A 23,916-nucleotide genomic window follows, 5' to 3' on the forward strand; every position below is an offset into this window, starting at 1 on the left:
GATTTCATTTTTTGTTTGCAAATACTCTAGCCCTTATCTTGCTGTTCCAGGTAACTTACACCAAACAAAGCGAGCAGATCATGCGGTGCAAGGTAACCCCACGCCAGGTCTCAGGGAGCCCACTCAGGCTTTTCACACTGCTTGTGACATGATAGAGCAATGTAACGTCAGGTTTTGTGTGTGTGTGTCTACAACACAGTAGCCTGGAGTGGAGTGTAACAAGAGGGGGGGGACACCCTTTCACTGCCAGGCCTCTGAAGTTTAATTCACGATCAGCAGCTAAAGAAGGAGGGCTGGTTAGCGGTCCTAAGGAAGAGCCCATTGTATCTGCAGTCCTGCTCACATACCATTGCGCCTGCAGTGTAAAGCAGAGATTTCCACAGGACAAGTGAAAGTTTCAAGCAGGATCCAGACTCTAGAAGACTCAGCTTGTGCTCGCCAGGTAACACCTCCATATGTTCTCTTTCCTGCAGTGTATTTGCGGTCATCCCCTGTACATGTCGGTGCACACAGCGCGGTATAGGCGAGCTGTGCGTTATAGCGGTGTAGATGCAGAGAATTTGCGGTGTCAGTCCAGAGATCGGTGCGCACACAGCACAGTTGCGGCGCTCCATCGCAGCTCAGCAGTGCAGGAAACCCCGCTCACCCTGATATGTGCAGCAGATCTGCAGCCAGGGCTCTGACCAGAGATGGATTTCCAGGCATTAAACATTCAGAAGCAAACAATGCCGGCGATCCCAGTGCAGCCGATGGCTTTGTGCTTCATCGGGGGGTGGGTGAGGGGGAGATTTGGGAAAACATTCAATGTTAACAAACAGCATTTCGGATAATAAAGTGATGCAGCCAGTGTTATGGAGCACAAAGCTCATTTTGATTGAGTTAATATCATATCAGCAAATTTCGCTGGGAGAAGAATCTCTTCTTTTCTTTGTGTCACAAACCAGCACAGATTACAAATTTTAATGATGTGAGAATGTTTGGTATACAAAATCATGCTTATTTCACTATTAGCAAAAACACGAGCCATTTCTCAACATAAACACCCAGCTGTGTCTATTTTAAAAGCATTTCAATGACAGCTTGCTCTTATGAGCATGCAATCAGCTAATTTCGCTTTTTTCCCTTCTGTGTTAATCAACACTTTCCTTCCTGCACAGCAGAGTACACAGAGTGCAGAGCCTCCACATCCCTCCATGTTTCCCTAACCTGGAGCCCAGGGAAGCCCCCCAGATCCCCCTGCTCCTCTGCAGCACATGTCAGCATCGTCCCCCTGCTCCCTGCATCATCTGCTGCTGACATGTGCAGGGGAACCAAGCGGAGGTGGACGGTGGATGCAGCTACAAGGCTAGGGTCTTATGTAGTTACTATTTCTATATCAAAACACACATAGTGGCCAATAATTATTATTATTATTATTATTAATAATAACATCACTAGACTATCTGAGTAATATTAATACTAAAATAATGATGACTAAAATAACATTATGGTAAAATGATACAAAATGCAGTCACATTATGATAATTGCAGTCTTTACTTTCCAGTTTTAAAATATGTATTGTGTATAGAAGTGAATATAAGGTATATAAGCACATTTACATCCAAACCTAAATGATAAGTGGCTGTTTTATCTATCCATTGCAATATTCTACCTATCTATTATCTATCTAATATCTATCTATCTATCCCATATCTATCTATCTATCTATCTATCTAATATTTATATTTCTATCTATTCCATATCTATCTAATATATATTTATTTAATATCTATCTATCTATCTATCTATCATCTATTATCTACCTAATATTTATATATCTATCTATTCCATATCTATCTAATATCTATCTATCTCTCTATTTGGATTGCTATCTATTATCTATCTATATAATATCTATCTGTCTCTTATCTATAATCTATCTATTATCTATCTAATATTATCTATCTATCCCATATCTGTCTATCTATCTATCTATCTATCTATCTATCTATCTATCTATCTATCTATCTATCTACCTGTCTGTCTATCCATCCATCCATCCATCCATCCATCTCTCCCCCTCTTGCATGCCAGGCCTGCTTATCTCACCTTGCATGATAAATGGAGAGCCCATCCCCAGCTCTTTCCTCCTGATGGGGAGCAGAGAGGTCACCCAGAGCTACTATGGATCAGTTTATTTATTTTTCTCCCTGTTGGGGTTAGCAGGAAACCGCACAAACACACAGTAAATATCAGGCAGTCGCCCACTGTCACGACACTTACTCATTAATTTCCAATCACAGAAAGAAAATGAAGAATTGCTAATGAGTCTACAAACAAGGCAACGTCTCCAGCAGCCAGTGCAACACACCGAGCCCTCCTCCATCAGTGCCATATCCCAGAGACTCTAGGAATAATCAAGGCCACTGCATGCATAATATTAATCATTACAGCCTGCAATCACCAAGACAAGGGATCTGGTTATTCCATCATCTCATGAATGTATAATAGTATGCATTCTGTAGATTCCAGTGTGTAAGAAATAAAATAAATCATAGATCATACAGGACTTCTTCATCAGGCCACAAATTCCACTGCAATGCGGTGCTGTTGAGCCTCGGCGGAGGAAGGGTTAACCCGGGGAATAATAGGGGATGAGGCTTTTCTACCCTAACACACACCTTCCTGGGAAATATCTTCACAACCCCTTGGCCCTGATCGCAAGTTGATTCCGCCATTAAAACATTGTGATCGGCGCCGGGCAGAAAACTAATGACATAAAGAGAGAGAAATGGAGCAACTCGTGCCCAATAATGTCACAGTGCAGATCTGCCAGCAATGGGCTCAGTCCTCAGCTCGGGAAAGTAGTCCCTGGATTCTTCCTCTTCCTTTCCTCCATGGTTATTTTCTCCCTAAAAGAAAGATATAAACAAACTTTAATCAATAAGAGAAAATATTGACGTATAAAACTATGATGGTCCAATACAGTGGGATGAAAGCAATGCTAGATATTTGTTAAAGGGAAAAGGGAGGGGATCACATATGGGAAAAAAAAGAGGGGGGGTGTGGAGGGGAGGAGGTAAAGAGCTTTCCCTCCTGGATCACTCCGCAAGATGAAGAAGTTGGGAGGGGGGAGGGGAGGGAAAGTAGAAAGTCTGGGAGGGTCTCTGTGTCATGTCCTCCTCCTTATTGGTTGGGTGCACAAGAAACGTTCCTACAGTCAGAGCTTTCCCATTGGTTCCAGCACCCAAAGGTTAAACCAAATTCTTCCTTTTTTTTTAGGCTGGTGTCTCTGGGTCTGGAATTAATTGTAGCTATAGCTGTCTACTCTAGTTGCTGAGAGGGGAGGTTGTTGTGTTTATTTTGAAGGGACATGAAGTAGTTGATTCATTTTCTCCCCTGGCTTCTTCTTGATTATATTTATATATGTATATATTTACCCCCCTTATAATTAACACCAATATTATGTGCGTTTTGTTTTTTGCTACATGACTTGCAAGTGTTTGGAGACATTGATGCGACAGAGCCCTCATCGCTGCTCCTGCTACTACTACTACTACTACTCCTCGCTGCTGCAACTTCACCTGTGTGACCTGCTTCCATCTTTGTGATATGTTGGACATGGGGGAAAGGAAGGAAGTGAAAATGATCCCCAAGTCATCCTTCAGCATTAACAGCCTGGTGCCTGAAGCGGTCCAAAATGACAACCACCCTCAGCCTCCTCATCATCACCACCACCATCATCATCACCAGCTGGCACAGCAAGCTCACCATCTCCAGGGCCACCACAGACCTGTGCAGGAAGAGGACGATCTGGATAAAAGCCTTCTGGAGGTCAAAACTGAAAGCCTACCACCTGGAAAGGTAGATCCAGCTTCTTCTGAAATATCTGGGGGGGACGACAAGGAGAAGCCCGAGGAGAAAAAAGTGGATGGTGGCAAAGATGGGGACAATGGCAAAGAAGGGGAGAAAAAGAACGGTAAATATGAGAAGCCCCCATTCTCCTACAATGCCCTGATCATGATGGCCATCCGCCAGAGCCCAGAGAAGCGCCTGACCCTCAATGGCATCTATGAGTTTATCATGAAGAACTTTCCTTACTACCGGGAGAACAAGCAGGGCTGGCAGAACTCCATCAGGCACAACCTCAGCCTGAACAAGTGTTTTGTCAAAGTACCTCGTCATTATGATGACCCTGGCAAGGGGAACTACTGGATGTTAGACCCTAGCAGCGACGATGTGTTTATTGGGGGGACCACTGGAAAGCTACGAAGGAGGTCTACAACATCCAGGGCTAAGCTGGCTTTTAAACGAGGGGCAAGGCTGACCTCCACAGGACTGACCTTCATGGATAGAGCTGGCTCCTTGTACTGGCCTATGTCCCCTTTCCTCTCCTTGCATCACCCACGGGCCAGTAGCACTTTGAGCTACAATGGGACCACCTCAGCCTACCCCAGCCACCCCATGCCCTACAGCTCAGTGTTGACTCAGAACTCTTTGGGGAACAACCACTCTTTTTCTACGTCCAATGGCTTGAGCGTGGATAGACTTGTCAACGGGGAGATCCCCTATGCCACCCACCATCTCACAGCCGCTGCCCTTGCTGCCTCCGTGCCCTGTGGTCTGCCAGTCCCATGCTCTGGTACCTACTCCCTAAACCCTTGCTCTGTGAACCTTTTAGCTGGACAAACAGGCTATTTCTTCCCTCATGTCCCCCACCCATCCATAACTTCCCAAAGCAGCACTTCAATGTCAGCCAGAGCAGCCTCTTCTTCCACCTCACCCCAAGCTCCCTCCACCCTTCCCTGTGAGTCCCTCAGACCATCCTTGCCAAGTTTTACAGCAGGACTAACAGGAGGACTTTCCGATTATTTCACACATCAAAATCAGGGTTCATCGACCAACAGTTTGATACATTAACATCCAAGACGAGCAAGACTGTAAGTGAACATTTTACACAAAATTTTTCAAAAATTGTACATGGAGAAAAAAAAAGATAACTGAATGGAGAAAAAAATAATTTCAAGCGAACAAAACAAACTAAAAAAAAAAAAAGACAAGTCCAGGTATTTTTTATGAAGTCCCCCCTTATTTTGTGTACGTCTGTTGAGTCTCTAGGGTTCTTTAATATTGGGAAGAGGCCATGGGAAAGAAATGTGGGAGCATCTGACCTCTGGGGATCTCATCTGACCCAACTAGAATGTAGAACTGATCTATACAGTGTCAGTACAATGTTCTGATCATCATCATCATCATCATCATCTTCATCCCCTATGTCCAGAGAGACTCATGTCTGCAGTATTAAAAGTTTTCATGGGCTCTGGATCCAGATCTTTGTATCCTCTGTTACCAGGTACAGCTGCACAATTTCTCTTCTTTTTTACTCATTTACTTCTGTACCCCTTTCCCATAAATAATCTACAACATGGGTTTCCTTTACTTTTAGACCAAAGATTGGGATGTAGAACCATGCAGAATGTACTGAGCATTAATGGTCATCTTACAGTAATCCACAGTCTGCAGCAAAATACACTAAAGATTAATATTCCTATGATTTCAATGACTTGAGAGGGAGGGGGGACAACGATACTGCCTTCAATCTGTGTTGTGTATATTACAGTGTATGTGCTCACTAACCGGTCGGTCACATCTTTTTTTTTTTTCCTCTCTTTTTTTTTTTTCCTCTCTTTTTTTTCTTTCTTTTTTTTTTTTTAATGTAGTGAAACGTTTAAGAAAAACCGATTGTACTTCTAGGTAATCCTTGCAAAATATGTATAACCCGTGTTGAGTAAAAATGCATCGATTTGAGTGATTGTTATTGTTGTCTTAAGAATTTCTTGATTGTGATAATGTGGTCATATGCCCGTGTTTGTCACTTATACAAATGTTTACTATGGAGACACAGAAATAAACATAGGCCAAATTCATATAGATCAGAGCTTTATTGTCTTTATTTAAGGAAATATAATAAACATCAGTTAAAGAATGGGGAGAATTAAAGCATGAAAATAGATATGCTGATGGACAGATATACTGTAGGCCCTGGCATGGATATGTCTGCTCTAGACACAGAGAAGGGTTACACAAAAATAATGTGTGTAGAAGTGTATATATGTAATATATATGTGTGTGATATATATGAATATATGTGTGTATGTGATATATATATATCTATATATGTGTGTAATAGATATGTGTATATATGTGTATATATAATATTATATATATACACACACATACATATATATTACACACACACATTATTTTTATATAAGTATCCACGACACCTCTCCATGTGTCTATAGTAAACATATACATTTCATATATATATTATACATATGGATAGATAAATAGACAGTTTCCCTTTAATTTACCTTTAATTTGCGACTGCAGGGCAAATGTATTGTTTGTTGTATGTATGTTATTTGATAGATAGAAATAATAAATAAATACAATAAATAGATTGGATAAATAGAATGGAATAGATAGATATGGGATAGATAATAGATAGATAGATAATAGATAAATAGATAGATATGGGATAGATAATAGATAGATGGATAGATGGATAGATAGATAATAGATAGAATCCAAGAAACATGAACAGCACACTGGTTTGATAGAGTGATCAAGAGCTGTTTATTTAGCCCATAAGTGCGACGTTTCAGTTCTGAAAGCCGAAAAAGGTTCTGCTTGAAAAAGGTTCGCTTTCAGAACCGAAACGTCGCACTGTTTGTTGGATTTTATATTGTGAAGGTTTGGTTCATGCCTTTGGGAGCTTTGCACCTGGACTCTGTTGTGCACTTTTTTGTGCTGCTCTATTTTTGAAATTTTTATTAGATAGATAATAGATAAATATTAGATACTTAGATAGATGATAGATAGATAGATAGATAGATATGAGATAGATGATAGATAGATAGATAGATAGATAAATAGATAGATAGATAGTGTGTAATAGATATGGGGTAGATAGGTAGATAGATAGATAGATAGATGATAGATAGATAATAGATAGATAGATAGATAATAGATAGATAGATAGATGATAGATAGATAGATAGATAGATAGATGATAGATAGATAATAGATAGATGATAGATAGATAGATGATAGATAGATAATAGATAGATAGATAGATATGAGATAGATGATAGATAGATAGATAGATGATATATAGATGATAGATAGATGATAGATAGATGATAGATAGATAAATAGATAGATAGTGTGTAATAGATATGGGGTAGATAGGTAGATAGATAGATAGATAGATGATAGATGGATAATAGATAGATAGATAGATAGATAGATAGATAATAGATAGATAATAGATAGATAGATAGATGATAGATAGATAGATGATAGATAGATAATAGATAGATGATAGATAGATAGATGATAGATAGATGATAGATAGATAGATAGATAGATAGTATCTGGCCATAGTATGCTTTTGGTATGTCATATGTTGCAGTGAGAAACCTTTTCAGAAAAAAAGAAAAAAACTTTTAGCCTTTCTGTGTATTTGGAGGTTCCCAGACAACCTGAAGAGTGAAGCAGTGAATGGGCCGCCTGAGGTGAAGCTCTGGCTACTGATTGGAGGCCGCGATGCCTCATGTGTCCCCGCTGCAGAGTGTGAGCGGCTGCTCCGCAGAGTACGGGGCCTAATGACAAGTCCACAGTGTGCAGGACACATTACCTGAGTGACTCCTTCCATCTGCTCGAAGAAGATCCGGCTGGATGGCACTGGCCTTAACCCCGTATATGCCGGGCCGCAGTAAGCCCATCTAGCGCCCCCGGGTTAGATTCCAGGCATGAGTTATCTGTTGTTGCAGCATTAACTCTGATTTGTGGATTTAGCTGATGGGATAAACTGGTGGCGGCCCACACTGCACACTGAGGATTCGTGGCGTCCACGGGGCGTGGGTCCTGTGTGCAGCAGCCTGCGTGGGGCAGTGGCATCGGGGTCAGGAAACACTCACTACAGCCAGCACACAACCAAGGCTGGGCTTACTGGTTTATTCTTGCTAAAGAGATTAATTATTTACCGAACGTGTTATGCCAAATACTAATATATCGTGATCTGTATATCTATTTATCTATCAATTTATATATAATCTATCATTTATTATCTATCTATATATCATCTATTTATTATTTACTATCTATTATCTATCATCTGTCTGTCCCATATCTATCTATCTATCTATCTATCTATCTATCTACGTATCTATTTATTATCTATCTATTATATCTATCTACCTATCTATTATCTATTTATATATCGTCTATTATTTATTATCTATTTATTATATATTATTTATCTATTATCTATCTATCTATCTATCTATCTATCTATCTCTGACATAGAAATATTCCTAAGCATTATAAGCTAACAGTTATGGCATGAGAAATATTATATATGCTACTATTTCTAATAATATTACAAAAATGTGAAAATAACAGAATATAATGCAGCGCATGCACAGGGTGACTTTGCTATGATGGACTAAAATTTCACATTTCTGAGCTTTTTTGTGGCCAGACAAGGCATAAATAGGTGTGTGTGTGTGTGTGTATATATATTATTATTATGCATTTATATAGCGCCATTAATTCCATGGCGCTTTACATGTGAAAAGAGGAAATATAGACAAGTATAGTAATCAAGTGTAAGACAATATATATGTATATATACATATATATATATACACACACAAACACACACAAAGTCTGACCACAAAAAAGCTCAGAAATGTAAATATATATATATATGTATATATTTCAGTGTTTCAGTGTGCATATATATATATATATATATATATATATATATATATAGGATCCTATGTTTAAGTGTTCCCTTTATTTTGTGAGCAGTATATGTGAGTATGTATATATATATATATATATATATATATATATATATAGCCATGTTTTAGTGAAAAAACTGGAAATAGGAAATAAAAATGTGTCCTATCAAGGTGGTCCTGAGTCTGGTAGGGATGGACTTGTTTGCCCTCTTGGTGTCACTGGAGCCGGGCAGCAATGACCTTCTCTTCTACAAGGTTTATTATTTTTCTGTTGCTTCTCCCTTTTTTTGTTTTTGGAAGTTTTGCATTATTTTCTCCCTAAAAGGTGTAGAGTTTGAAGCCAAGCCCAGAACCCAAATATTGTGGAGTGTCTGTTGGTTGCTCAGCCCCTGGAGAAGACTTGGGACCACAACTTTCTAGTGTCTCCAACGATGAGGATGATGTCAGATCCCTGATCTGGAAGTGGGTGCAGAAAGGTGAAGGTGAAGGACAATAAGGTTTGGGAATGGTGGCTGGGGCTGACTTCCACTGGGATTGTCAGACTTGCCCTAGAGGGCGGAGCCCCTGAATATACCTCGAGCAAGAACCTTCCCTCAATAGGAAGGCATCCCTCCACCAGATGGGACCTTCAGCAGCCACACGGACAGGCACTGCCAGCCAGGTAAGATGCTGCCATATGTGATCCCAGAGGAAGGTGCCTGCTTATAGCATCATTCCTTCTCAACATATATCAATTAAAAGAAAACAAATATATATATCAATAATATTTTTTTCAATGTTAATAACCCAAAGTATATTTAATATTAAAAAAATATATGAATTATTATTTTTGGATGAAATATGGATAAAGCTGGTGGTAACTGCATTTTTTCTCCTTAGTCCCCTGATGAACTTTTGAAGACTTGGAATTTCCTAAGCCAGTAAGTTACAGCAATATCTTAAAAGAAAGAAAGAAAGAAATAGAATCTACTTATTCCAACCAGAAGCTTATTAAATGCAAATCGTGTGCCCATCCAACATAACAATAGGGCATTGTGCTACACTCTGTGCCCTAGGAAGAAATGCCACCCTTCCACAGGAGCCAAATGATATGGATTGGTGAAGTGTCAGGAGGCCAATGTCACTGGACCAGGCTACACTGTAATTTTACACTTCTCAGAGGCAGCTCTTCTCTGGGTATAGGTGACCTTTCACAAAGCAGAAGCAATAACTTGGCACCTTGCATCTGTAGAGGAAAGAAATGCTATTTTCCCAGGTTACAGTCAGAGGGGGAATTTAGTTATTGTATCCTAAGACTGCTGCAATAATATTGTATAAGTGGAAATAAGTAGACAGATATTTATTAGAAAAGTTTTTTTTTTAAATAAATGTAATATTTACCTTTGCATATGAATTTTTTTTTTTTCATGATTCCTTTCTTCTGATGTGTTTTACTTATTGGGCAAATCTAAAATATATTACTAGATATAAATGTGACTAGAATTTCCATGATGTTATTTATAATTCGCAAACCAATGAGAATTTAAGTTTTCATTTCCTTTTTTTTTTACTACATCATTTCTATTGTTTTTGTCTTAATTTTCTCCCAAATTTACATAGGCGCAAATAACGATGCGACCGGAAGAGGGCGATATACACCAGGTAAACACCAGCAAAGCTCCTATCTATGAGATATATATATATATATATATATATATATATATATATATATATATATATATATATATATATATATATATATATATACATGTATGTTATTGTCGGCCATTACATTTTGAGGAGGGGAAAAATTGCTATTGATAAGCCAAGCAAATGTTTATAATAGATTTTCTTTTTGCGCTTTTGTTCTCGATTTTAGGTGCATGGATAATGTGCATTCTACTAGTCTGAATTATGGCCACTAATGCTGCCATCTTCGTGTAGCTAAAAGAAAAAATACTGATTATTCTGCCAGTTTTAAATGCTACAAATGTATAGTAGAAATAGGATTTAATATGTGCGGAGATTATTTTTATCCATTAATTAAGTTGTTATTATAATAATAATAATAATAATTAATAATACTAATAATAATAATAATAACTAGTATTATTCATTATTAATATTGTGAAGACTTTATGGGGGTTTGGTTGGGGTATTAAGAGGGGTCAGATGTAGCAATGGTTTGGAGTGATTTACCTGTGGAATTGTATTCCTTTGTCAGTAATATAATAATCAGCGTCATAATCGAATCTAATACTAGTATATAAGCAGGATAATTTGGTGAAAACTAGCAGAGCACTGGATTAGAGCTTTAAATGGAATGGAAATGATATTAGTCGATAAATATATTCTCTTATAATAATTGGTGTTACTGTTTTCCTATAATTTTCTAAAATCGTTTTGTTTTTAATCACCTAATATGTAATGTAGGGTCCTAATGCTTGGACCCCTGATCTTTTGGAATGACTTGTTACATTACCGGCTCGTGGAGAAAGTTCTGATCACAGGCTCGATCGATTGATTGTCATTAATAGGAGAAGTGTTTGCCATTCTCATTGACCTGTGTGCTGATGTGAGTGCCAGGATTGGGCTATGTGGCCCCCGATAAAGCCCAGGACTGGGGGCTGCTCTGGACTCTCTAGAAGCCCACTCGGATTATCACAAGGGATCATTACTTATCCATCACTGAATGCTTGTGGGGCAAACATGTCTGATATGAATTCAAGTCTACATATACATATATATAGAGACAAATACACACACGTATATAATATATGCACATGCACAAATATATATATATACACACACACACACAATATGTACATATCTATACACAAGTACAAATATATATATATATTATACTTACACATACTATATATATATATATATATATATATATACACACACATTATATATTTATATATCTACAGAGAGAGAATATATATATACACATATAATATGCATATACACAGACACTCATACAAGTACACACGCATATAATATATTATATACATATATACACTGTATATTTTTTCCATATTCCGAAACGGGCATGCTTCTTACATATACACGCACAAGACACAAAACCCGATAGATATACAGTACATGTATGGAGGCAGAGTCATGCATATATATAAATACACACATAGGAAACACCTGCATACATGCCGATCCCATTACTGCAGTCACACCCGCCGTCAGCCCGAGCACTCTGTAGATCGCAGGCTGACCCATGCACCCTATGCGCACTCTGTAGATCTCAGGCTGACCCATGCACCCTATGCGCACTCTGTAGATCGCAGGCTGACCCATGCACCCTATGCGCACTCTGTAGATCTCAGGCTGACCCATGCACCCTATGCGCACTCTGTAGATCGCAGGCTGACCCATGCACCCTATGCGCACTCTGTAGATCGCAGGCTGACCCATGCACTCTATGCGCACTCAGTAGATTGCAGGCTGACCCATGCACTCTATGCGCACTCAGTAGATTGCAGGCTGACCCATGCACTCTATGAGCACTCTGTAGATCGCAGGCTGACCCATGCACCCTATGCGCACTCTGTAGATCGCAGGCTGACCCATGCACCCTATGCGCACTCTGTAGATCGCAGGCTGACCCATGCACTCTATGCGCACTCAGTAGATTGCAGGCTGACCCATGCACCCTATGCGCACTCTGTAGATCGCAGGCTGACCCATGCACTCTATGCGCACTCAGTAGATTGCAGGCTGACCCATGCACTCTATGAGCACTCTGTAGATCGCAGGCTGACCCATGCACCCTATGCGCACTCTGTAGATCGCAGGCTGACCCATGCACCCTATGTGCACTCTGTAGATCACAGGCTGACCCATGCACTCTATGCGCACTCTGTAGATCGCAGGCTGACCCATGCACTCTATGCGCACTCTGTAGATCGCAGGCTGACCCATGCACTCTATGCGCACTCTTTAGATCACAGGCTGACCCATGCACTCTATGCGCACTCTGTAGATCCGCACTCTTTAGATCACAGGCTGACCCATGCACTCTATGCGCACTCTGTAGATCGCAGGCTGACCCATTCACCCTATGCGCACTCTGTAGATTGCAGGCTGACTCATGCACCCTATGCGCACTCTGTAGATCGCGCGCTGACTTATGCACTCTATGCGCACTCTTTAGATCACAGGCTGACCCATTCACCCTATAAGCACTCTGTAGATTGCAGACTGACCCATGCACCCTATGCGCACTCTGTAGATCGCAGTCTGACCCATGCACTCTATGCGCACTCTGTAGATCGCAGTCTGACCCATGCACTCTATGCGCACTCTGTAGATCGCACGCTGACTTATGCACTCTATGCGCACTCTTTAGATCACAGGCTGACCCATGCACCCTATGCGCACTCTGTAGATCGCAGTCTGACCCATGCACTCTATGCGCACTCTGTAGATCGCAGGCTGACCCATGCACCCTATGCGCATCTACACCATATTCCCATATTTGATGTTATTTCCAGATGCCGCAGATGCATTCACTAATCATACAGGCTTCTATAGGGAAGAAGACTGTCTGGGATTATTGTTACAAGTGTCAGCTGATCGCATTGTCTATGATCACCCCACTTTCTTGCTTTGATTTATGTATTGATCTCTATCCATAGATGTAGGCGCCAGCGAAGAATATTTTCATGAGTGGTGACCATAATTGATGAGAATGTTAGTTGTTTCTGGTGCTCAGGCCCCTTACCCTCCTGTATGCATGTAACTCATGATGGAACTTTTTCTATATTGCTATTATTTAGCTGTTATTTATTTATTTTTCTGGCAATATCATCAATGAATTCTGCAGGGGCTCTGGCTAGGAATGCAATCCTTAATATTGGAGATAGAAATCTGTGATTTCCCTAGTAATGCTGTGTGGCTGACAGACCCCACCTGTACTGTGTGGCTGATAGATCCCACCTCTGCTGTGTGTAGCTGATAGATTCCACCTGTGCTGTGCGGCTGATAGAGCCCACCTGTGCTGTGTGGCTGATAGATCCCACCTGTATTGTGTGGCTGATAGATCCCACCTGTGCTATGTGGCTGATAGATCCCACCTGTGCTGTGTGGCTGATAGATCCCACCTGTGCTGTGTGGCTGATAGATCCCACCTGTGCTGTGTGTAGCTGATAGATTCCACTTGTGCTGTGTGGCTGATAGATCCCACCTGTGCTGTGTGACTGATAGATCCCACCTGTGCTGTGTGGCTGATAGATCCCACCTGTGCTGTGTGTAGCTGATAGATTCCACTTGTGCTGTGTGGCTGATAGATCCCACCTGTGCTGTGTGACTGATAGATCCCACCTGTGCTGTGTGGCTGATAGATCCTACCTGTGCTGTGTGTAGCTGATAGATCCCACCTGTGCTGTGTGACTGATAGATCCCACCTGTGCTGTGTGGCTGATAGATCCCACCTGTGCTGTGTGGCTGATAGATCCTACCTGTGCTGTGTGGCTGATAGATCCCACCTGTACTGTGTGGCTGATAGATCCTACCTGTGCTGTGTGTAGCTGATAGATCCCACCTGTGCTGTGTGACTGATAGATCCCACCTGTGCTGTGTGGCTGATAGATCCCACCTGTGCTGTGTGGCTGATAGATCCCACCTGTGCTGTGTGGCTGATAGAGCCCACCTGTGCTGTGTGACTGATAGATCCCACCTGTGCTGTGTGGCTGATAGATCTCACCTGTGCTGTGTGTCTGATAGATAGATCCCACCTGTGCTATGTGGCTGATAGATCCCACCTGTGCTGCGTGGCTGATAGATCCCACCTGTGATGCGTGGCTGACAGAGCCCACCTGTGCTGCGTGGCTGATAGATCCCACCTGTGCTGTGTGGCTGATAGATCCCACCTGTGCTGTGTGGCTGATAGATCCCACCTGTACTATGTGGCTGATAGATCCCACCTGTGCTATGTGGCTGATAGATCCCACCTGTGCTGTGTGGCTGATAGATCCCACCTGTGCTGTGTGGCTGATAGAGCCCACCTGTGCTGTGTGGCTGATAGAGCCCACCTGTGCTGTGTGGCTGATAGAGCCCACCTGTGCTGTGTGGCTGATAGATCCCACCTGTGCTGTGTGGCTGATAGATCCCACCTGTGCTATGTGGCTGATAGATCCCACCTGTGCTGTGTGGCTGATAGATCCCACCTGTGCTGTGTGGCTGATAGATCCCACCTGTGCTGTGTGGCTGATAGATCCCACCTGTGCTATGTGGCTGATAGATCCCACATGTGCTGTGTGAATGATAAATCCCACCTGTGCTGTGTGGCTGATAGATCCCACCTGTGCTGTGTGTAGCTGATAGATCCCACCTGTGCTGTGTGGCTGATAGAGCCCACCTGTGCTGTGTGGCTGATAGAGCCCACCTGTGCTGTGTGGCTGATAGATCCCACCTGTGCTGTGTGGCTGATAGATCCCACCTGTGCTGTGTGGCTGATAGATCCCACCTGGGCTGTGGATACAGACTGCAGACAATACATTGTTTATTTGCAGAGTAACTCCTGTTGCAATCCTATTCTCCTGAGAGGAGCTGCATTTATTCCAGAGCTCCTGGGTGTTGTTACAGGAAGAATTCACTGTGGGGACAATCGGGAAAAGGGAAGATGTTCTTTTATGAACTATAAAAAAAAAAAAAAAATATTGTCATAACTTGCTGCCTGTACAGTAATTAGAGTCTGGGGGTTGTGCTGCTCATTTACAAATGATATCATATTATCAATATCCACAAAGAAGAATACTTGGCCCTGTCTATATTCATGCGACATTTGTTGGAAACTCCCTATGACCTAAAACCTCAGACATAAAATGCGGTTCGGTAAGGAGAGGTTGCCAAGATTTTTTTTATTTTTTTTGTTTTGTTTCTTTAGCAGTAATATTACTTTTTATTTAATGCCTCTGATTTCCTTTTATAATATAAGAAAATAAATAACAAAATGGGAGAAGGATGGGATCTAGGAGAGAAATGAAAAAGGTAGCAAATTATTGGTTCCTATAAGACAGAAAAATATAGCTAAATATGAGGGAATTGTGTAAATTATATCCTGATAAATTCGCTGGAAATGTTACCATCAGTTTGTGTCCCTTTTCTTTAGTGCCTATCAGTTGTCACAGATCGATGATGGATGCAGCAATTGGTCACTCTGTTCCCTTCTCAATAACCCTTTCCTGATCACTATAGGATTCTCTGAAGGAGGAATATTCTTACCCTGACTCCAACTATTCCAGGCAGGATCAGGGGATGGGGGACAATATAGAGCTGGTCAGAAACAAATGGAGAAATCATCATCAAAACTGATCGCAGGCATGCAATCATTAATGCACTTAGCTAAAAAAACCCAAAAAATAACCTAAAAGAAATTCTAAGATATTTTACAAAATGAAGGGATGAATATTAAAAAAAAATAAAAAAAAAATAACTACAATTGTAACTGTCCAGGATGCGATTTTTTTTAGTATTATCAAGAGAAATCTGCAGCATTTATTCTGCAATTGATGCTATAGGAAATGGAATTGGCAGCAGATTCTGAGCTTAGAGTATTCTTGCTTTCTATAAATGAGTGGATATTTACAAGGAGCAATAAGTGATGATGATGGTGTCCAGCTGGGGAGTTTTAGAGGTGGATTTTTTTTTTTTTGTCATCAGTTCTCCAAAAAAGCACTTTTGATATTGCACTAAGTAAAGGTCTGAATATACCGTCATTAATCACAATATCATGATATCACCCTGTATGGTCAGGAAATAAAAGCAAGGCTTCAATTCTGACTTTCATTTCTTTTTGCTAAACCAGGTATTTTCTAACATGTCACTAAAACCTGCATACAAAATAGATATCTGAATAACAGTGTGGATTGTGGGCAAGTGGGAATTATATATATATATATATATATATATATATATATAATTTCCTAATTCGCACTTGCCCACATTATTGTTAGCCAACCTATAACCTGCTTCCTCAAAAAGTTTTTATTTTGCTTTTAGTAAGCTAATTTTCATATATATATATTTATTTATATTTATATATATACTGTACATACATACATATATATATACATTTGTATTTATTTTTATATGTACATATTTGTATTTATTTTTATTACTACACACAACAATTAATGTTTTAATTTCTTGTTGTTTGCAGTTATTTAGTAATCAATTATAATAAGAAATATATATATGTTATTATGTTATATATATTTCTGTACCATAATTGTTTCTATATATATATATATATATAAATATATCTTTGTCTTGTTACAAAATGACTGCAAATAAACAAAGGAATCAAATTGCTGTATATAATAATAATGACAATAAAGATAACAATAATAATAATAATAATAATAATACTACAGTAACAGAAAACCCTAGCATGGAAACCATTGCTATATATATATATTTGGTAAATAAAAGGAAAAGAGGGAAACTTGTTTATCTACTTCAGGATTCTATTGCTGTTGGTTCAGGTCTATAGAGTATGTTGCTCTACTGGCAAAATAAATGATTTTTGTGTTTTTGATACTTTTGATACTAAGTGTATACATTATAGATAAGGCTGAAATATTTATTTTCTTGTCTTAATTATTTTAATGTTGTGGAAAAAAAAGAAAAAGAAAGCTGAGGCCTAACATTTCACAATGTGCCAAGGGTTTCAATTTTGGAAGAGTGGTTGAATTTTTTTCATATTTCATGAGTGATGACATTCTTCAGGAGTGGTCAGATGTTATGAATGTTGTGAGTGGTCAGATTCAAAAAAATCTTGTGTGTGGGCAGATGTTGTAGGGGTCCCAGCGCCGTGACCGGTGTTATAAGTGGCGAAATAATATATGAGTTGTGTTGAGAGTTGGTTGCACTTTTTTACAAACCGCAGAGAACTTTATTTGTTGCATTTTGTCATGTGGATTTTTCCTAAGGAAAATTGTAGCATTGAAAACTGTAATGAAGGTTCTTACCCTCCGATAAAGAACATTACTCGCTGAATAATAAATAGCAATAATGTCTGATCCTAACATAAGGCCTAGTGGTCATTATTTTGCCCCAAAACTAGGAGTAGAACACACACAAAGGAAAACATTTTCTGGGTTTTGCAGCCAACCCTAATTTTCAATGAATCATAAAGAAGAAAAATACTGCCCGAGAGCGGCCTAAAAAAGATTAAAAAAAACAAACTTGCATCAATTTGAGCTGTTCTCACAGAATCGCTGAAAGCTTTCAGTCGCACTCATTTTTTTTCCGCATCTAAAAACGCACGTAAAAAGTGGTGGCTTTTTTTCTGTTATACTTTGTTTTTTTGTTTTTTTGCTTGACACTTTTACAGCTTACATATTCTACCGCCAACAATTTTGCAATGTTTTTCAGTTTTTTTTTAAAATTCTAAATTGCATGATTTTAATGTATTTTTTTTGTAAACAAAAACATAAGACGTTAACACGTGCGTTTTTTTTTTGTCACCCAGGGACAAAGAAAACAGTGGAGGCCTATTAGAGAAAATTGCTACGAACTGGCTAAAAAACTCAACAAAAACTGGCGTCATAAATGCTTTGTGTGAAGGTACTCCTGTAGTATGTCACCAAGGGGGGTGCATTCCTGTATTACCCTACCTTTATTTGTAAGGGGGAGCTTCTGAAAAGCATAAAGAAAAAGGGTCCTGGAATATAGCGTAAAATAAGACAATAATAAAAATACAAATGGTTTTACCATCCTGTAGTTCAGGATTTTTAGTGTTTCATGTCACTTTTTTTAAAGGTTTTTTTTATTGTTACTGTGCTTCCATTTAGATTTTTGTCTACATTTTTTTTACTCTATATTTTTCCATATTGAAGACAAATAATGATCTGTAATGCGGTTGTCATATAAATGCAAATAGGTCATACAGAACCTTTTTTCCGGTTCCATTGACATCTATGGAGAGGTGACGGCATACGTCTTCTGACAGAGCTTGCCGAGCACCGAATTGCATGTACTCTGAATGGAAATACGGATGTGAAAATTCTAGAGGTGCACATTGTCCTTGTGACTAAGGTCTGGTTAGTTTTCTTTTCACATATGAGAAAGAAAAGGACCAATTTCATTAGTGTGCCGGCTCAGATTTTCGTCGTCCGTTTTTTGGCACGAGTGTTAGTTTTTACCATCAGGGGTAAAAAAAAAAAAATAAAAATAAAAAAAATGATTAAACAGAAGTCTAAAAATTTATTTTAGCAAATAGTCAGTGAAAACCAGATAGGATTAAGAGCAGCTAATCCAAGAAGCGGATGAAAAACAGACACGACTCTGCTATTTTTGCCATCGATACGAGAAAAAAAGAACGGATTTTTGAAAATGCCCAAAAACTGTGCTCCATTTTTCAAAAATGCAGATAGGACACATTAATGAAATCCAGCCGTATGGTCTAACATTGTAGAAAAAAAAAAAGTTGACTGCAAAACACTATGCGTACGAGGGGTTAAAGTAGTATTTTTTTATTTTTGGTTTAGGATAACTGATATCCATTTATTTAAGAGTTTCAATTTTTTAATTTTTTATTTCACTTTTGTTCAGGACACAGAAAGACAAAAAACAAAAAAAGAAAAAAAAATCCAATCCTGTCAAATAACAGTTAACAGTTTTATTTTTATTATTTTTTTTAATCCAACTATATAGCATATGAAAAATAAATAAATAAATAAAAAAAATAGAAACTAGCAGCGTGGACAGAGTTTTTGGACCCAGTAAAGACTAGCTGGAAGGAAACTGACAGCAAAACAAAACTAATTTTTAATGATAATCCCTTCACCAAAAGACCAAAAAGTTTGTGTCTGTGAAAAAGGATGGAGGGTCTTTGTGTTTATGGCACAAGAAAGTTGCATGCATCATGTCTCAGCCCTGCGCGACGTTGTTGCTACTGGTAGACGTGGCTACTGATTTTTTAAAGCAGTGCCAGATGTACGTTGTGGGTCCATCATTTCCATTCTGTCAGGCAGTTTTTTTTTTTTAAATGGGGGTGAACATTTTCTGCTGCCTAAAAATGTGACCAATTCCTTTAAAAAGAACTGATACAAAAACAGCTACAAAATGAAACAGTTTGCACCAATTTGGCTCATCCCCGATGACTTATTGCCTTTATTTTCTTTCTTTATTTATTGACGTTTATAAAATATCGATCTAAGAGTATTGTGGTCGTGCAGGTATTTATTTTTTTTAAGAATTTTCTTTTTGGAAACCAAAAAAATAAAACTAAATCAACAGGCCCAATTTGAGTTACATTCATACATCATTCAGTGTTTGTATTCTGCGGGATGAATATTGATATCACAATCCGTAGTCGCGAGAATGTAACTATTAGCCCATACATTTCTATGCCTCCGTAATAAAAAAAGGAGTATATGGAGGGGAGTAGACGACCATATGACAAATCGTTTGATTTTCATCTGGAAAACTCCGACAATTTCCGTCCGTATCATCATCCATGTGTCCGTATTTTATATGTGTGCATCATCCAAATTTATACATCAACATTTAAAAAATATACATTATCAGATACAATTTCCAAGATTATTAATGACAATGTATCCATAAAAATTGGATGCAAACAAATAGATCAATTTTTTTTGCGCACCCATGGACAAGGATGGGCAAGTATACGTAAAAGAATCATGGACGATTTTGATCACACGGATTCCTGGACTTTCTTATACAGAAACAGCTGAAAAATTCACCAATTTTTGAAAAATTGGCTTTTGAACGGCACTAGCGGCTTACATTGGTCGGCGGGCTTCCCGATTTGTACTTGAACAGCGCATGTCCGTGTTATATTCTCATCTGAACGAGATCTAAGCTCTTCTTCAGACAGTCTTTTTTCACATTTATGTTCTCTTAGTGTTAGAAACATATATAATTAGAATCTACGGGGCGGTTTACCCAACCGTGATCTTTGTGTCCCGTAAAAAAATTGATTGAAAATGGATCAAAATGACTGTCAAAATCACTGACGGCATCAGAGTGCAATCCGCGTGTTGTCCTTGATTAATGTATAGGAGAAACTTTGTCATTGATTTAATTTTTCATACATGAAACTGATGGTAAAAACTGATACACGGATCAAATACTGATGAAAATCTGATTCAGCACATTTTTTTAACCACTGATGTGTGAATGAAGCCCAAAATGCAGAATACTTTTTTTCTTGTGTACAGTTGTATTGGAAAGCAAAGACGACTGAACGTTACACCATAGTCAGGGCTCCAAGATCCTGAAGCATCTTTGGTGCCCGTTTGCCAAATGTATGCCCGATAGCGTCTCAGGCCACAATGGCAGTTGTGTTAGAGCTTTTTCTGGTGTATACATTGACACTACATAGTAATCGAGACTTAGACGATGTTCACACATTGCGTTTTTTTTTCAGCATTTTTTTAATGCAAATTTTCAGCTGCATTTTCCAGTACCAGCAAAGTCTATGAGATTTCAGAAATCCCATGCACACAGCTTGTTTTTTTTGTCATCAAGATTTTGTGCTTTGCTTGTTTTTTTTTGCACAATAGAGTACGTCACGTCTTTAAGCGTTTTTTTTCTGCACTTTTTCAGTTTTTTTTCACCCATTCAAAGTAATGGGTGGTGAAAAAATGCACCAAAAAAATGCAGGTGTCAGGTTTCTGCAGCATTTTTCTATGCCAAAATCTGATGAAATAGAATGAGATTTAATTTTTTCCCCCCAAACTTTATCAGCGTGCACAAGAGACAAGCATGACAAAAATGCAGGAAAAAATGCACAAAAACGCAACAAAACCCTAGTGTGGACATAGCCTTACAGATCATTTTAACTCAATGGGACTTTCACATATTCACACTTTGGATTTTTTCTTTTACTTATATTCATATCTATGGGATACAAACACATACACATAAAAAAGATCAGTTTGCGGCAGTTTAGTCAGAATCTTTTTTTGTGCCATTTGTAATTCTCTATCTGCTTCTTTTTCCATGCTCTGTAAGGCTGTATTCACACATTGTAAATTTGTTGCAGATATTTCTGCTATAGTACGACTTGTCTGAATGGGGCTTTCAGAAATTCGTGCAGAGAGTGGTTTCTGTATCATATATATGGATTTCTGAGCCCAATGTGCCCACATATACAAAACATTTTTTCAGTCGCTAGAAATATTTGCAATGTATGTGAAAATACCCTTGAGGTTTATCCCCGCACATTTTTTTTCTGCTGTGAAAACATTTTTTTCTAGAATTTTTCAGGGCCAATTTTTAGTATATGCATTCTTTTTCTGGAAGCTGTAGGCTGTATGCCCACGATGAGTTTTCAGAGAGTTTTTTTAAGCTGCATATTTTAGAAAAAAACGCAAGTAACCAATTTTACTTAATGGATGCAGAAATCTGCAACATTAAAAACTCAGCAAAAGCTCATAGTGGGAACACAGCCTCGTTCAACATAAACTGACCTGCGACGCGCGTTTCAAATTTGCAATGGGTCAATTTCACTAGCGAGTATTCCCAGTTTCATGTGCAGATTTTGCCCCCATAGACATGCATTAGATGAGGAAAATCTGCAGGTTAAAAAAAGAAATGTGTTTTTAGTGCAGAAACACATAAAAAATGCATGTAACCCTCAACTAAGTATAGCAATAAAGTTTTGTCAAAGCCAAATACCAGGAAGTATGAAAAGCAAAGCAGCTTTATTCAACAAAAATGAACCAAAAAACGCAGTAATACCTGCTTTTTGTAAGCAGCTTCTTTACTGCCAAGAGAGCAGGTTTTGCCTGCAGAAGAAAGAAAAAACGCAGCAAAAACGCAACGTGTGAACATAGCCAAAATGTAAAATGTTATGGAGAAAAGTGGTCTTATAAAAACAAACAAAACAAAACAAAGCACAAACGCGAAGCCTAGAAAATAATACATTTATTTTGATAGGAGACCACTTCTCTAAAAAAAAAAAAAAATAAAACACTCAAAAAAATTCTAAGTTCCATTATGTATAACTTTGCAATATTTTACTGCAAACTATAAAATTAACAGTGATAAAAATAAAAAAATAAAAATAAATGTTAGAAGACACCAGCATATATATGGATTTCTGAAAATTCAATTTGGCATATTTTTCAATTGTCAGAAATATCTGCAACGTATGTAAAAATACCCTTGAGGTTCATTCACACACGTTATTTTTAACTTCTAAAACATTTTTTTTCTAGTATTTTTTTTGGTGGCATTTTCTGTTTTGTAACACGTCAGCTATGCATTTTGTTCTGTAGGTTATAAAAAAATATTAAAAAAAATAAACAAAAAGAAAAAATAATAAACAAAAGCTAAACCTAGAAAATAACACATTTATTTTGATAGACATCCACGGAACACATAAAATGCTCCAAAATATTATTTATAAATGTACAATATTTTACTGCAAACTTTAATTAACATTTGGCAGCAGTGTTAAAAAATAAATAAATAAAATAAATGTCACAAAAAAGTTTTTTTTTTTTTGGGAGGTGGAGTGAGAGTAGAATGGGTGGGATCCTGTAAAAAAAAATTCCTGATTGAGCAGATACATTTTGAATCAAAACTGATACATTTGTGCATCAAATTAATTACAGCTGCCAAACTGTTTTTTTTTTTTAATTCTCCAATAAAAACAAATGCATATTAATATTCTATACTTTGGCTGTACAATTCATTGGGATGAGAAGAAGAAGAAATGCTTGCAGTGAAGAAAAAAAACACTGATGTGAACGTGACAATAGATTGATGACAAGCACATTAGCTAAAATAACAGAAACGAAAAACGCCAAACGCTGGAGTAAAAATTTCATAAAACTTGTCATACATAGCATATTCTATCGCTAGATAAAAGAATCACTGAAAATTGGAAGTTATTTTTTTATTTGATCTGGAGTGGTGCAAACACCGTTGTAAAACAATCTCATCACATGTTTAGTTTTTACAGTCATTTAAAAAAAAAAAAAGAATTGGGTGAAATAACTGAGTATTGGATCATCAGATCAATTTTAGCCCAACAGATATATTTATAGTACTGAATCCGTGTCGTGACGAATAATTATTTAATGTATTGGCACAAAATGGAAATTAGGAAAGCATACAGTAAAAGTTTGCCAGTGTGTGAAAAAC

General features: G+C 38.3%; 1 protein-coding gene across 3 annotated transcripts; it reads left to right on the forward strand.

Moving 5' to 3' along the window:
- The first annotated feature begins 321 nt into the window (after window positions 1-321).
- FOXG1 (forkhead box G1) lies at window positions 322-18,524 on the forward strand. Of its 3 annotated transcripts, none has more exons than XM_073577798.1 (5): window positions 322-442; window positions 3,481-9,454; window positions 9,673-9,713; window positions 10,393-10,434; window positions 18,266-18,524. In XM_073577798.1, the coding sequence occupies exon 2, from the start codon at window positions 3,593-3,595 to the stop codon at window positions 4,898-4,900; it is 1,308 nt and encodes a 435-aa protein (XP_073433899.1). In that variant the 5' UTR covers window positions 322-442; window positions 3,481-3,592; the 3' UTR covers window positions 4,901-9,454; window positions 9,673-9,713; window positions 10,393-10,434; window positions 18,266-18,524. The 3 variants fall into 3 exon arrangements, with proteins under 3 accessions (XP_073433899.1, XP_073433897.1, XP_073433896.1); XM_073577796.1 differs by lacking the exon at window positions 322-442 and having other exon boundaries at window positions 3,215-5,046; window positions 5,701-9,454; XM_073577795.1 differs by lacking the exon at window positions 322-442 and having other exon boundaries at window positions 3,215-9,454.
- Window positions 18,525-23,916: the final 5,392 nt, after the last annotated feature.

The sequence above is a fragment of the Dendrobates tinctorius genome, unplaced genomic scaffold (assembly GCF_039654945.1).
Source record: "Dendrobates tinctorius isolate UK_male_01 unplaced genomic scaffold, ASM3965494v1 ptg000057l, whole genome shotgun sequence".
NCBI classification, from domain to species: domain Eukaryota; kingdom Metazoa; phylum Chordata; class Amphibia; order Anura; family Dendrobatidae; genus Dendrobates; species Dendrobates tinctorius.